The 16,155-nt window shown below is 49.3% G+C and overlaps 1 protein-coding gene across 6 annotated transcripts in view; it reads left to right on the forward strand.

The window, feature by feature from the left end:
* The window catches only part of RIMBP2 (RIMS binding protein 2), a 305,822-nt gene that overhangs the window by 218,596 nt on the left and 71,071 nt on the right, over positions 1-16,155 (forward strand). For all 6 annotated transcript variants that reach the window (XM_042234493.1, XM_042234494.1, XM_060400742.1 and 3 more), the window contains 2 exons: positions 4,943-5,047; positions 12,786-12,836. In XM_042234493.1, coding sequence (XP_042090427.1) covers positions 4,946-5,047; positions 12,786-12,836 — 153 coding nt within the window. In that variant the 5' untranslated portion in view covers positions 4,943-4,945. The remainder of the gene's footprint in view (positions 1-4,942; positions 5,048-12,785; positions 12,837-16,155) is intronic.

The raw sequence follows: 16,155 nt of genomic DNA on the forward strand, positions 1-16,155 counted from the left end.
AATGCTAATAAATAGTTAATCCAGAAAAAGAAAATGAAGCCCAGGGAGGTTGAGTCACTAGCTGAAGGCAACAGAGCTGGGATTTGAACCCAGGGAGTCTACTTCTTGATCACTGCACCCTGCCCTTCTTCTGACCTGAGGTTCTGGAAGCACACCTCCATCATCACTGTCTCTGCAAGCACATGCTGGGGAATGTTTGGAAGGTTCCAGGAACTTGGTGGAGGCCAGTGTGACAGGCGCAGGATGGGTGAGTGGGCAGAGCTGAGCTCTGAGGAGTCACAGGGGAAGATCACAAAGGACGGCTTGTTTACTGAGTACCCGTCCAGGGGCAAGGACCACAGCCTGAGACTTCCTAGGAAGGAGAAACAGACAGTGGGCTCATAAAGTGCAAAATATTTTGGATGGCGATAAGTGCTCTGGAGTGAAATAAAGCAGGGAGGAGAATAAGGATGCTCTGGGGTGGTTACTGCTTTAGATATGGCTTCTCTGAGAAGGTGGCATTTGGGCAAAGACTGGACTTTGAGAGAACAAGCTCTTCCAATATCAGGTGGGGGAAGCATATGACTGGCAGAGAAAACAGCATGTGCAAAGGCCCTGAGGTGCCTGGCCCTTGGAAAGAGTCAGAAAATCAAGGCATGTGGAGCAGAGCAGGTGAGACGGACGACAGTGACATCAGAGAGGAAGGAGCAGCTCTCACAGTCCCCCCGCCATGGCAGCACCACAGTTTTATTCTGGGCGATGAGGACCCCTGGGGGGTTCTGAGCAGAAAAGGCGCATGACCCACCTCCTGGGTGCAGAGACCCCCTCAGGCCGTGGGCTGCCCGGGGTTGGCCTCCTTGTGGGCATCTGCTCAGTTTAGGCTGACAAGACCAAATAGGAAGTCATCAGTCACTCTCTGGAAAGACATTCCTCCTTGAAGTGTCGGGAAAGAAAGTCTCCCTTTCCTTGCTGTGGCACTTTGTCCAAACCAGTGAGCAGTGATGGAGCAGGGAACATTCTGGAAGTTTCCTGGGGGCTCAGTGCAGTCCTCACAGCCTCACAGTCCTGTTAGCAGCTTGGCTCAGTGCCTCGTCTCAGTGGGAATGGGCAGTGAATGGGCGATGTCCTTGTGCCGTGATGTTCCTGCGCCTGGGCACTTCCAACCACAGCCTCCACGAGGGCAGAGCTCCATCACCTGCCACGGTCTCTGCTTCTTCTCCATGAGGCTCCAGCCAATTCACTGAACGCTGCCAGCCTCTGCAATGCTTGCAACTCCATACCCGCCCTCCCATCTCACGCCATATTTTTCTCTGTAACACTTAGGACCGCCTGAAACACTTCATATTGTTTAATGCATGTGAATAGAGTCTGTCTCTCCCTCCAGAGTGTAAGCTCCAAGAGAGCTGGTGTTGTGTTTGTTTTCATTGTTATCACCTTCAGAACTTAGAGTGGCAATTGGCACATGACAGATACTTGGTAATTGTTAAATGAATGAACGAGTGAGTGAATTTTCTTTACAGTATTGGACTGACATTTCATCATAGGATTAGGCTATGTGAATAAACAGTCTTATAAGTCAAAGATGCTTCAGTGTCAACTTAAGTGGTTCAGCCTAACACTTCTTGTTACTGTTGACATGTCTATGTTTATTGGCTTGCATAAGCCCTTTCTTATCCACTCTCCCAATTCGAATGCCCATTCATGAAGGCAGAATCCTGTTGTTCCGTAGGCCTAGTTTCTTGGCCGCATGATAGTTGCCCAATAAACGTTGGTTGAATGAACAAATACATAGAAGAAGAAAGTGAATGAAGGAATGGAAAGAAATGTTCCTCTCTAGAATGAAAAGCGTAACACACACAGTCCCACCAACCCTCTGACAATCCCATGAATGCTGGTAGAGAATAAATGCTAGTGAACTCTGATGCTTTTAAGAAGAAACCCAATACCAGGCTAAAGTAATATCCCTCTGAGTCAGTGAGCAGTGTTTGTGGAAGAATTTCCAAAGCTTCTTGGAAGCTCAGAGAATTCCTTATGTCTTTAGAGGCTCTGGGGGTTAGTCTTTTTCAGTGTTCTGAAAATGCCTGGTACCTTGTACTGCTGGTTTGGGAATCAGTGGCTTGATAGTGGACAGTGGGGTCCAAGCATGTCATTAGAGATCATTAGCAATTTCTGGACCCAAATTGGTAATCAGAGAACTCCGCAGGGCCAGGAGAGCCATGGTCAACATTGGCTCTTGGGGTCTACAAGGCAAATAGGGAAGGCGAGACTTGGTGAGACCAGGAATGCTGAAGACTGGAGTGCATGCAAGAAGGTGGATATGCGCTGATTCTCCTCCTGTCCACAAATAGACACGAATGACGCATTCCAGCCCCAACCCAGGCAGGTTATAGTCATCAACAGGCATGCCCATTTCCACATTTCAGAGAATTTTGTTCATATTTGGGGGGTTCTATCTTCCCAGGATCCTGAGTTTCCATAGCAACAGTGAAACCACCACTCCTCTGCTGAAGGGTTGACTATAGTAACTCCCTTATATATACGAACAAGTTCTGTTCTGAGAGCATGTTTGTAAGTCCAATTTGTTCATAAGTCCAACAAAGTTAGCCTAGGTACCCAACTAACACCATCGGCTATATAGTACTGTACTGTAATAGGTTTATGATACTTAACATACAATAATACATTTAAAAAGCGAACAAAAATTAAAGAAAACATTTTTAATCTTACAGTACAATACCTTGAAAAGTACAGTCGTCCAGTATAACAGCTGGCACACAGGGACACATTGGCAACTTTGCCATTTCAGGGGACTTACTGTAATTGCAGCTTTTCATCAAACTAAGACAGCAGAGAGCCTGTAAGGTTGTTTAGCCCAAGATGGAAGACAAAGTCAGCATATGACGTCACCATATGAGTAATGTGTGCAACATGGAAGGCAGGAAGACTTCACTTCTTAATACAAATGAACCACAAAACTTTGGGACATGAACCCCCAGAACTTCCCCATTCACAGTTTAAACTGGCTGAGTGACAAGATCGTTCCTGGAAGAAAAGAGCTTTTGGTGGTAGCAGGTGGAATGGACGTGGGAAAAACAGTGAAAAGCATAGAATTTGCCTCTCTACCCTTATCTCTCTGTGCCCCCTTCCCCAGGCTAGGGGATAAAAATAAGCAAAAGAATTAAAACGGTAAAATTTTAAAGTAATAAATAATAACAATCACCAACGAATTCAAGCCAAAGAGGAAAGTACATTAGGGTCCCCTCCCCATTGTATCAGGCTTCCCTGGTGGCTCAGATGGTAAAGAGTCTGCCTGCAATGCGGGAGACCTGGGTTCGATCCATGGGTTGGGAAGATCCCCTGGAGGAGGGCATGGCAACCCACTCCAGTGTTCTTGCCTGGAGAGCCCCCCTGGACAGAGGAGCCTGGCGGGCTACAGCCCATGGATGGGATCACAGAGTTGGACACGACTGAACGGCTAAACGCAGCACAGCCCCACTATGTTACGATGTCTCCCGTCTGTATGGCGCGAGCACACCCTCAGCTGTCAGGCCACTGGAAGGACAGGCTGGGTGGGCAGGGATGGTGACAAGCAGGAGGCGCGTGCTCAGGAAGGGACCAGCCTCTGCCAGCTCCTGCAGGTGAGACGTGGAGCTAAATCTTCCCTTTCTGAAGGCATGTGGACTTTCTGTGAAGGATCCCAATTTTTAAAACGTTGACTGATAAATCACCTTTGGCATTTGTTGTCGTTATTGTTGTTTGAGTCGCTGAGTTGTGTCTGACTCTTTTACAACCCCATGGACTCCAGCCCCTCAGACTCCTCTGTCCATGGGATTCTCCAGGCAAGAATACAGGAGTGGGTGGCCATGCCCTCCTCCAGGAAAGCTCCCCGACCCAGGGATCTAACCTGCGTCTCCTGCCTTGGCAGGCAGATTCTTTACTGCTGAGACACATAGATCTCATTATAAAAAGAGAAAGAGGAGAGAAGGAAGGAAAGGCGGGAGAAATGAAGGAGAGAGGAGGAGGGGGGAGGGGGAAGGAAGGTGAAGAAGCTAAATTCAAATGGTTTGCCGTGAAATCTTCCACGAGATTCTGCCTGTGTGAAAGTTGGTCCCACCTGTGCCTTTTTCCTGCATGGTGTCATTTCTCATGGTTCCTTCCCACCAGGGTTCACAGGTGGTCACTGTTAGGGTTAAGGAGGTCCTTGTGTCCTCTGATGCCCACTGATGGGTTCTCCTGGGGGATGACTTTGGGTGACAAGAGGTCATCAGAGCAGGGAGAAGATGCTCTGGTTAGAGGAAGGGTCCAGCCCTGGGACCCCCTGCCTTGGCAGGACGTTTGCAGAGGGACCAGTGGAGGGACATTTGGACTCATGGGGGGCTGAGCACCCCACTCCACCAGAGTGATCAGACAGGACCAAACCCTGAGATTCGGAGGCTCCATAGAAGTGTCAGACTTGAGTGCCCGACGGCCGCTTACCGTGTGTGTCAAACAAGGAAAACTGCGTGTTAGTTTTCCCATCTGTAGAATGGGGCCAGTTACATTACCTCACTCCTATGGTTATTGTGGGTGACATTAGTTACGTGGTAGTAAGAAGCTTGAAGCAGTAGCCCTATCTAGGGAGAGAGCCATGCATCTTGGCTGGTATTTGCAGAAGACCGGGGGTGGCGGCGGGGGCGGAGAAAGAGACAATTTTTTCAAACAGAGAGAAGAGAGATTCACCTCCACACAGGAACCTGCAGCTCCGCTCACGTGCTCTTGGCACATAAAACAGAAAATGTGCAAACGGGAGGAAGGCTTGTGGGTGTGAGGATTTCCCCGGCTGATCCTGCTGCCCTGGGGAGAAGCCGGGGATGCAGGCGGTGAGTCAGACCGGGGAGCCGGCTGGCTGTGGGGGAACCCAGGACATGGCTCCCTGCAAGGCACTGGGCTGACCTGACCTGTGTGTCTCCCCCTGCCTCCCCAGCACATGCGAGAGGCCGCAGAACGGCGGCAGCAGCTGGAGTTGGAGCATGAACAAGCCCTGGCCATCCTCAATGCCAAGCAGCAGGAAATTGACCTCCTGCAGAAGGTGAGCTGGGCTGGGGCTGGGGGCCTGGGAGGAGGCAGGCAATGCACTGGGGACCTGGAGCGTGGGTGGCTGGCTGCTCTCCCGAGCCTTTTCTCACACGCTCGGGAATGACTTCTTCTTGGTGTGGAAAGATTCCCCGTGTGCTCTAGTTTCTCCTCAGCTAACTTTGACTATGTGCTAAGCTGCAAAAATCAAAGGAAAAGCTCTAACAGTTGATGCTGGCGAGATTGTAGGGAAAAGGACACGCCTGTAGGTTATTAAAATCGGGCGTGAATTGCTTTATCTCTGGGGCTAAGTGACCTGACAGCATCCTTGAGAACTAAAGGTCTATTTGACTCTGCAACCTTCTGTTCTGGGAGTATACCTGTAAGAAATACAGGAACCAGTTTTGGTTTGGTTTGACTTGGATCCTGCTGTGTGGGCATAGGTAACAAGATTAAATCCAATGCCCATCTGAGGGTGAGGCTGTGTGGACTGTGGGGCATCCATACCACAGAGCAGCGTGTCCACATTGGGAGGAAGAAATTCGGTTTATAGATGCCATCTCATCGGATTTACACAATGTGTTAGTAAGTGAGCAAATCAAGTTTTGGGGCAATATATGTAGCATGATCTCATGAACCAAGGACAAGAGAGGGAGAAAGAGAGAGACAGGGAACACGAAAGGAAGAAAGCAAAGGAGAGGAGTAAGGAGAGAAAAGATGGTAGGAAGGACAAAGGACAGAAACCAGAGGGAAGGAGAAGGGGAAGGGCGGAGGGGACCAAGCAGTTCAGAAGGTGTATCCCCTTGGCACTGGGTGGTTTGGGGACCAAGAAAGTTAGCATCCTTAATCAGCAGCCTTGGTCTTCCTGTCTCTGTCCAGATGAATCTGGGGACCCCTCCTTCAGAACCATGGGGCTTGGGGTCCCTGTGTATATTTCTCATTGGGTTTCATTCCTGAAGCCCTGTGTCCCTCATCCATGGGAGGGCAGCCCAGACCTTCCAGGCAGGACCCAGCTTGACCACTGATGCAGGTGCTGGTCCCAGTTATGCCTCCCCTCACTGGGATGAGCAGCCGACACCTCCTCCTCCATCGGTGGCACCCCCACCCCAAGCCCCTCCAGGTCTTTGATCTCAAATAAAGGACCCAGTGGCTCGCCTTATCTGGCTGGAGATCCCTATCTGTTGGAGTGCTTTTCTCCTCCTGAGTTTATTAGCAGAGCGTGTAGCATCAAGCAGATAACTTCTGGTGCTGTTTTCCTAATTATTTGTGGAGACCTCGTGCTGAGGATAGATTTCATTATGCTGGTACAATAGAGACTGTCACAGTCCTTATTACCTGTCATAATAAGTTGGCTGGCACGCTGAGAAGCAAGATTTCATTAGATGCTATCCAGAAAGGATATTGCTGGGATGCAGACAGCGATATTACTCCTGTCTTCTCCCTCTTTCCGAGCGTGAGGGACCTGCCGGCGCCTGGTACCTGCACTCCTTCACTGCATCCCTGGGAGGCACGTCCCCAGGCTGGGAGCATCCAGGACAGAAATACAAATATTGTCCAGCAGGGTGACAGGTTGGCTCTTCTTACCAGAGTGTCCTTCTCCTTTAGCCTGGAGTTTTATCTATGAAACACTTGATACCGAGGAACATGCACTAGAGCCAAGTCCATTATTCAGCTCCCAGTGTCTCTCTTGAGCATCATCCAACTTCTTTTGCTTTTGCTTTTTCTTCCCCCATGAATTCATCCTTGCCTCTATGTTGGACACACTGATGCTTCATCGGGAGGTGGCTGGCGGGGAGCAGAGGAAGAAAATCTAATGAAGGATGAATGTACAAACCTTGTAATTTCTTAGAGCTCTGATTTTTAAAATAAAAAAGTATTAGAAAGGTTGAGACTTGAGTGGAACAAGATTGGTGAGTTCTTTCCAGAGTTCACGTCTGTGTTCCATTTCCAGCACGGACAGCCCTTGTGCTCCATTTGCTGTCCGGATCACTCACTCACTCATTCACTCATCAGCACATGTTTGCTGGCTGCCACCTATGTGTCGGCTGCTCAGCCATTGTTCTGGAAACCAGGAATGCAGTGCAGAGTCGGACAAGACCTCTGGCTTACAGAGTGAGAGTAAGTGAACAAGTCATGAGGAACTAAAGAAGTTCAGATCAGGGAAATGCCGTAAAGGAAACACAGAATGAAGATTGCTGAGGACAGTGACTTTATATGGGGTGAAGTTGAAATGAGTGGCAGACACCTATTATAGAAATGCTCATATCCTATGGAAGGCCGAATTCTAGCCCTTGTCCCTCTATCATAATAAAAGTCACCAGAGCGCCCTGAGTTCCAGTTTGATTATCATGAGACAGCAACGTGAGATAGTTCCTAGAAGCTGTCTACAGTCCCATTGACTACAAGTCCTATTACTTATTTTTATTGGAGTATAGTTGATTTGTGCCTTCCCAGGTGGCGTTGTGGTAAAGAACCTGCTTCCAACGCAGGAGACTTAAGAGACGTAAGTTTGACCCCTGGATCAGAAAGATCCCCTGGAGAAGAGCATGGCAACTTACTCCAATACTCATGTTTGGAAAATCCCCTGGACAGAGGAGCTGGTTGGGCTACAGTCCATGGGGTCACAAAGAGACACAACTAAAGTGACTTAGTACACACATGCATAGTTGATTTATAATGTGTTAATTTCTGTTGTGCAGAAAAGTGATTCAGTTATACACCTATATATATATTCAGTTATACACCTATATATATATATGTGTATATATATATATATATATATATATATATATATATATTCTTTTTAAAATATCCTCTTCCATTTTGGTTTATCCCAGGAGATTGTTATAGTTCCCTGTGCTCTGCAGTAGGACCTTGCTGTCTATCCGTTCTATACATAGTAGTTTGCATCTGCTCACCCCAAACTCCCACTCTGTCCCTCCCCTAATCCTCCTCTCCCTCGGCAACCACCTTCTGTTCTCTGCGTCCTTGAGTTTGTTTCTGCTTCATAGGTAGGTTCGTTTGTGTCCTAGTCTAGATTTCACATGTAAGTGCTATCATATGGTGTTTGTCTTCTCTGTCTGACTAATTTCACACAGTACGATCATCTCTAAGTTGCTTCCGTGTTGCTGCAAATCCCAGTACAGGATTTCTTGAACGCACTCCTGTGGGACCCAGCCTCATCTCGCCAAAGCCATGGTTTTTGTTAAGTCACCCGTGCGTGGACGTCCTGCTCAGTGGTTAGTGTCCTGCCCTCCTCCTCTTTGACCCAGAGGCACATTTTGAGAGGGTCTGACTCCCCAAACCCTAGGCTTCCAGGATCCTACCCTCTTCCAATTTTCTCCTTCCTCACAGAAGCCCTCTAAGCATCCTCAAGGCTCAGCCTGCCATCCACGTCTCTCCTTTTAAATTTTTTCTTTATTTATTTGGTTGTGCTGGGTCTTCCTTGCTGCACAAGGGCTTTCTCTAGCTGCAGTGAGCGGAGGCTGCTCTGGTTGCGGTGCTTGGACTTCTCATGGTGGTGGCTTCTCCTGTTGTGGAGCGTGAGCTCTGGGGTGCATGGGCTTCAGAAGTGGTGGCTCCCAGGCTCTAGAGCACGGGCTCAATAATTGTGGTGCTCAGGCTTACGTGCTCTGCAGCACTGTGGGATCTTCCCGGATCAGGGATGGAATTCGCGTCTCCTGCATTGGCAGGCAGATTCTTTCCCGCTGAGCCACCCGGAAATCCCCCACATCTCTTCTTGACCTCCCCTGCTCCCTCCGTGGCCTTGTCTGGTTCCGTAGGCGTGAATGCCATCTGTGTGCCAACTCCCACATGTGGATCTCCAAGTTGGATTCCACTGAACCCCACTTCTTTTGTCCAGCTGGTTGTCCAGCTTGGATGATTTCAAACGTCCTGTCTCAAGCTAAAGTCCATTCCACCCTCAGCAAGGCGTGCTCTGCACATCTTGCCAGGCTCTGCAAAGGGCAGTGTTTCCTTTTTGGCACAGCCTTTCCTTTCCCCCTGGAGTGAATTGCCTCTTTCTGTGTGTTTGCTCAGTCTTCTGTGTGCTCATCACTCTCTTATTCCCAAACTTCCTGCCAGAGTGTTAAAATTTCTCTCAAGTCAACCAGACTCCTCTGGGGATGTTTTCATTCCATTTTCCTCTGAGACATCTGGCCTGGAGCCTGGCCTCATCTTCCAGTCCAGGCTGGTTGCCCCAGAAGCCGGATGCTACACTGGGTCTAGAAACACCCTTCACCATCATCTTAGGAATTCCCTTAACACCACTCTGTACTTTGTGGGATTTGCTTTTTCCCAGATCCTGAAATATGTACAGCATGTGTGTAAGGAAGCCAAGGATATATCTTCCCATTAAATGCAAGTGGATTTTCTGACCCTGTGTAGTCCTTGCAGATCGCTTTGTGGTTTCAGCTTCACCTCTCGACTTGGCCACCCTAAGGAAGGTCCAGGCTTTCAGGGACCCAGCTGATGTCAGGGACCCAGAACCTTCTTCAGGGAACCTCCCCCTCCTCCCTGGAAGTTCAGCTCTTCCCTCTGCTCAATATGGTGATTGGGAGAAGTGAGGGAAATAGTGGGCAAGGGAGAACACCTGTTGAATTTTAGAGTGGATGAATGATCAAGCTGCCCAAGGCTATTATAGTGGGAGTCAAGGTGAGATAAGACCATTGGCCAACCCTTATTTCTGGTAGCTGGTGGAGATGTAAGCTTAAAAAAAATAGAAGTCCAAGCAGATACAGTCCTGTCTACAAGGACTTTTCCACGGGACACCTGCTTCATGGAGATCACTGAACCAGGAGCTTGGCTGAGAATCCTCACTTTCATTCATTTGGCAAACAGTCCTTGAGCATCGCATGTTGGCTCTGTGATGGCTAAGAACACAGCAGTGAGCCAGGCTGTGAATATAGGCTATGGACAATGACAATGATAATAAAAGCTACACCATGAACATTTGCTTTCAGTGTAGCATATTCTGGGCCTGGTACTAGGCAGACATCTGTCATCTTATTTAAACCCCTGCCCACCTCTCACTCCTGCCCTGTCGCCCTTCCTATAGCCACACTGAACTCCTCTCTGTCACCCAAACATCCCCCTCTCTGCTCTTCCCTGAGAATGCCTGGCCCCCAAATAATGGCAGAGCTGGCTTATTGTTGTCATAGGAGTCTCTCCCGGCTGCCCTGCCTGAATGGACTTCATCACCCCTGCTCTGGCGTTCTCTCCCACTCATCCCCTTTAGTGATGCCACTTGCTCATTGTACCTTTTTGCCTGTTGTCTGCATCCCAAGTGGAGTGTCTGCACTCCCAGGACATTGCCTGACACAGCAGGTACTCAACAAGTGATGTTCGGAAACTTTGAATGAATGAATGAACAGAGATACTCAGGAACCTTGAATGAATGAATATGGATGAATGAATGAATAACTGCAGGAAAGACCTAGTAAGACTCCATCAGTTGGTCCTGTAACATTACCAGGATAACTGATGATAAGTTCCAGGCCATCCTTGGTAAGTGTCTGTTGAATGTGTGAGCGGTGACAGCAGTCAGCTCTCACTGTAACCTGTGGGATGCAGGTCCCCTCACAGATGCAGGACCTGAGGTTAGACAGCATGGGCCAGGTCCCTTGGAGGCCTGACTCCAGAACCCTAGTGCCTCTCTAGGGAACCGGTGAGCAGAGTCCAGTCGCTCTAACTGCTTCCTTTTCCTGTGTGGGTTACATCCTCATCTTATTACAAGTAGCAGTTATAATCTCAGTGCATGAGCAAAATTGTCCACATTTAAAATTCATCTGCAAATGCCACTGTTGTTTTAAATTCCTCCCGTGTGGGAAACGAAGGCTCCCAGGCTGAAGGCCATTTTGACATGCTCACTGCTAATAGAAACCAAACTTACCCTGCAGCTCATAAAACTGCTTTCCCTCCATGTCAGATGCTTCCCTTGCATGTTTTGGATTTAGTTGTTGTGTGTGGAGAACAGGGACATCTCAAGCTGACCTTCTGAGTTCATTCAGTGTCTTGATTTCTCCTACGATCCATGCCTGGGATATTGATTGATGCTCACGGCTTCCTCAGCTCTGTGGAACCCAGGGACCTGATTTGAGGATCTGTACATGCCATAGTTTAGTTCCATGAATCTCACTGTCTTTTCTGTGGAGTTGATATTAACAGCACCTGTAAATGACCCCCACCTACTCTCAGCTCATCCCACCCAGCATCCATACTCCCAACCCCATCACCAAGGTGCCTGGGAGCTTATTACTCTGAGTGTTACATGTATGGTCTGTCCCAGCCAAACGTCCAAGGCTTTGGCAGCAGGAAATCTATGTCCCTTTTGAATAGCTACCCCTCCCCCTGAAATAGATGTGTTTGCTGGCATGTTAACTCACCCCCTGGACATTTCACCCCTGGATGACAGGCCCCTTCTTCTGACTGTAGAACTGTGGGTCTCCCTAGGAGTCAGAGACCCTCTCAAGTCTACTGTGTTCTGTAGGAAACCATGAAGGTCTCAGCTTCCCCATGTGTTGGCAGTGGCCCCCAAAATGAGCCTCTCTGAAGCTGTCGCCTAGATTCTGCAAGAATTCAGCACTGCCAATTTTAACTGTTAATTTTAGCCATCTATTCTGATTGCCCAAATGGCCCAGCTTGCAAGTAGCCTACGAAAACGAACTCCTGATTTGTGCTTGAAGCCAGAAACGAAGTTGTTACTGCCAGCTTGGCTGTGTTTTAACAGCCTGCGATGGAGTTTTTGGTTGTTTTTCATTCTGCCAGTTGAAAACTATCTTTGACTCAAGTGGCTCAATGGTGGTGTTATTTATATAATCCCTGTATGTTCTCTAGCTGTTTTGTCTCCCCCACTCCAACCCCATTTCATGATTTATTGTCGCTCTTGTTTTTGCTTTGAAAGGAACAATTTTGAGCCTTTGAAGACTGAGCTGGATTCAAGAATGGTCGAGTTAATTTGCTGGGTTCTATTCACTTCCCCAGCTCTTAAAAGCCTCATTGGAAATATGTGAGAATGAAATGCATATGAATGAACACTATGGAAATATCAGGCTACTTCTCGCTTTTAGTCTGTGCTGGGGAAGCCAAGCCTTTCCCTCTTTCCGACTAATGGAAGTTTTCAAGTGAGAAGTAGAAGCTGTTAAGACAGCTCTCACTGGCTTATTTATGATATCCAACTCTTCTCTTTATTATTCTCCAGCCACCTGGAGAAAATATTCCTCCAGAACTGAGAATCCTGAATGTAAATCTCAGTTTAACAGATGGATTCTTTCTTGAATGTCACGTGCTTAGTGGAGTCTGACTTTTGCGACCCCATGGGCTGTAACCCGCCAGGCTCCTCTGTCCATGGGATTCTCCAGGCAAGAATACTGGAGTGGGTTGCCACGCCCTCCTCCAGGGGATCTTCCCGACCCAGGGATCGAATCCACTTTTCTTACATCTCCTGTATTGGCAGGTGGGCTCTTCACCACCTCACGCAGCAGCCCGGTCTCACCAGCCTCTCCATTCTCTGCCAGATGAGGGGGTGCTTTTCAGGTTTTACAAAGAGCGTCAAACCCAGCCCCAATCCATGCCATCTTGCCCAAAGGAAAGGGAAAAAATGAGAACTGATTTAGGCCCTGAGAATGTTGGGGCTTGTTAGAGGAATGGCTATCAGTGACCTACACTCCCTGATAACTTCGGCGTTAATCTCTATTTCTGCTGCCTTTTTCCCGCTGTAAACGTTCACTCTTCTGTCTTTTTTCATCCTCCAAAAGGCTCAGGTTGAAGCTAAGAAAGAACATGAAGGTGCGGTGCAGCTGCTAGAGGTAAGTGAGCCAGCCTTGCTGGCTTTCTTCCCGGGGGTGGGTGAGCTCAGGGCATGCTGTGTTAATGTTTTGTAGAAGTCGTAACCGACCTTTACTGAGTGCCCACTGGGTACCCATTACTCCTGCTGTTTACACATCCTCCCGTGTTGTCCATGCAAGCAGACAGTTTTGCTGTGGCCACACAGCCAGCATCAGAACTGTGGGTCTCAGAGGTGCTCTGCTCTCCTCTGATTGGATGGGAAGCAGAGAGGGTGAGCCTGCTTCCTTGCAGGAGAAAGGGAAGTGGATCATCCCTACAGGTGTCAGGTGAATGAGGGTATTTTAAGGGATAGTGCTAAGCCTGAGGAAGTACCTGGCATCTGGGGAGGCATTTGCAGATTTAGAGAAAGGACAGTGAAGGAAATCGGAGCAGTGAACACGGTCCCTGTGAGCACAGCAGGAGTCACCCTCCCCAGCCACCTGCAGGCCTTTCTCCCTGGCTCTGATGGTGGGGGCTTGGCAGGAGGGGGTGACGTGTCAGAATCACTCTTCTGCCCCCGGTTGGTGGCCTCCTATATCCTCAGGAGTGGAGGAAACTCCTGGGGTCCCCCGGGAGGCCTTTGCAGTCTGCATGCCTCATGCATAATAAATGGACATAAGAAATCTCCCTGTTGAAGACAGAGGTCTCCCAGTTACTGACCCCTCACTCAAGACACAACGGCAGGAGAGCTGCCTGCACAGCGTGGGGCGGCCCCACAAGTGCTCCCCCCTAGTTCTGTTCCATCCAGAAAGGCCAGCAGGGCCTCTCCCCTGGGCCTGCGTCTCTGCTTATGGGAAGCGCCTGTCCTCTTTAAGATGACCTTGTCTCTTTTCCCCCGGGGCAGCTGCGTGACCACTTAAAACAGAATATGTGCATCTCTTACATTGCCTTTTAAAATCTATTCCTCCCCCAGGAAACGGTTTCATCATTATTATCATATATATTAAAATTGATTTTTTTGAAAGCGTCCATTAGCTAATGAATATCTGGAGGGCTGGGAGTGATAAATAGCAGGTGGGAAAATATATAACCCAGGAGATTGGAAACAGACCTCCCAATGGCCATACATCTCCCTGAAACAGCATTTCATTCCCCTCGCAGGATCGCCCACCGCAGTTTGATTTGCATAGTCTCCTGGCTGGAAGTCCAGTTTCTTTCCTTCCCGTCACCCCAAGCCCATCGATTTAATGGTCTGTGTTGTTTAAATCTGCATTCTGAGCTGCCACCCTGTGACAGCTCCACTGAGGCCACGTTGCCGGGCGCTGGTGCAGGGTGCAGGCCCCGACACATGGGGGACGGGTGTAACGTGCTTTGGTTGGGAAAACGGAGCAGGCCACGCAGATGGGCTGAGAACCTGGGTTTTCTTTTATTCACAACGTCTTCCCGTCATTGTGTTTTGCTTTGCTCTTTAACCAGAACACGCTGGACAGCATGCAGGTATTTTAGCGAGTGATGTCCTCCCCTGCCGTGTGCTTGGTGAAGTTTTTTCCCATGAGTGGACCGGCCGTGCGCCCCTGGGCCAGCTCCATCTCCCTCTTCTGAACATGGGCAGCTTCTGATGCAGTCGTGGGTGTCCGGGTCTCCCTGGGGTGGGGGGAGCCAAGGAGCTGCTCGTGGGAGTTCTGCCCCAGGGAGACAGCTTTAATACAGGCACTGGGGCCCAGGGTCTGTCCACTGTGAGTGGTGAGTGAGCCCAGCAAAGCCGGCTTCTATTCTCAGGCTGGAAGAATGTTCTGTGAATTCAGATGACCGTGGGGAGAACTGTCAGGATGATTCTGCCCTCGGGCCAGCCGCGTGCTTGCATGGCGAGAGCCCAGAATTCTGTGGGTCATCAGTATTCACGCCTTGCACCTGAGTGGTCCCCTTGCTATCCTCTGTCATGGGCAGGCAGTGACTTCTCCAGCAGTGGAGGGGCCCGCCCTTGTTCTTCTCGCAGGCAGCCACCTGGAGAAGAAGGGAGATGAACTGTCTCTCCAAACAGGGTTTTGAGCCTTTTCCAAAACTCTGAGTTTGGCCGTGAATTTGTAGAACTGATGATGACTTTCTTCACTCTTGGTTTGTTCTCAACGTGGGCTTCCCAGACCCAGTGTATGCTTTCTGGACCCTCAGTATCGGCATCACCCGGGAGCTTGTTAGAACACAGATCCTCAGCTTCTGCCTGCGACCTGCTAGAGCAGAAATTCGGGATGGGGCACAGATGTCTGCGTTTTAACCAACCCCCATGGGCAGTTTAAGAGCGTGGTTTAGAGAGTCTGCTAGGCTGGTCACAGGAAGGATAAGTAGCTGAAGGAGTAGGGCACCTGGGAATCTTGGCCAATCCTGGCTCAGCGCCTTAGTAACTGGAAGTGTTAACCAGGAACAACCTGAGCGAGTCCCCATCCACTGGGTCCTCAGGAGCATCCTTAGCAGGCAGTGTACTTTTCATTTGAAAATTTGTGCTTTCCATGCCTGACTTCAGTGAGATCTTCTACTGAGCAGAAAGGCACAGCTAGGGATAACACAGAGTGATAGAGAAGGACTGCCCTGGAAGTAGTGTTAGGTTAAAACCCCTCGAAACACTCACATGCACACATCTGGTTCTGTGGACGTCTCAGTCCTGTTTTCTGATGAGTGAGCAGCCAGGATGTTTGCGGGTGAGAGGAGGTGTCTTTATTCCTGGTCAGGACACCTGAGGACTGGTCTGGGCTGGCTTGGCAGGCTGAGCAAAGACAAGGATCAAGAGTCAACTGAAAACACCTTTTCAGAGTTGGAATGGAGAGCTCTGCTTGAAAACCTAACAGCCTAAGAGCAGGTGCTAGTTACGTAGCTTCCTTGACACTTTATAAAGTTAGTTCAGGACAAAGAAGCAAAAGAAAATAGCTGTGACTACAACAGTGCCAATAGCAGTGTTTATTGACTCCTTCTCAACTGGGCATCGTTCAGAATGCATCTGTGGGTTACCTAGGAGACGACAGAAATATTGTCCCTTTTATATCCATGACAACCAGGGGAATTGAGGCATGGTCCGGAGAAATAAGCCTCAGGGGCAGAGAGCCAGGGGCAGAGTCTGGATGCCAACCCCAGGAGTTTGGCGCCAGAATCCAAAATCTCCACCACTGCATGGCAGCATCCTCTGACTTAGGAATCCTGACCTCCCTGCAAAGCAGGGTCAGCTCTCCTGCCACCAAAAGGTGGCCCAGCTCCTGCAGCAGCCAGACTCAGAAACAGTGGGCAGGCAGCTCACTCTGACCTCTGGGCATCAGCAGAGACAGGAGTGCACATCGTGTGGTCACGAGTGACAAGTGTGATGGAATTTAATCC

The sequence above is a fragment of the Ovis aries genome, chromosome 17, assembly GCF_016772045.2.
Source record: "Ovis aries strain OAR_USU_Benz2616 breed Rambouillet chromosome 17, ARS-UI_Ramb_v3.0, whole genome shotgun sequence".
In the NCBI taxonomy this organism is placed as follows: domain Eukaryota; kingdom Metazoa; phylum Chordata; class Mammalia; order Artiodactyla; family Bovidae; genus Ovis; species Ovis aries.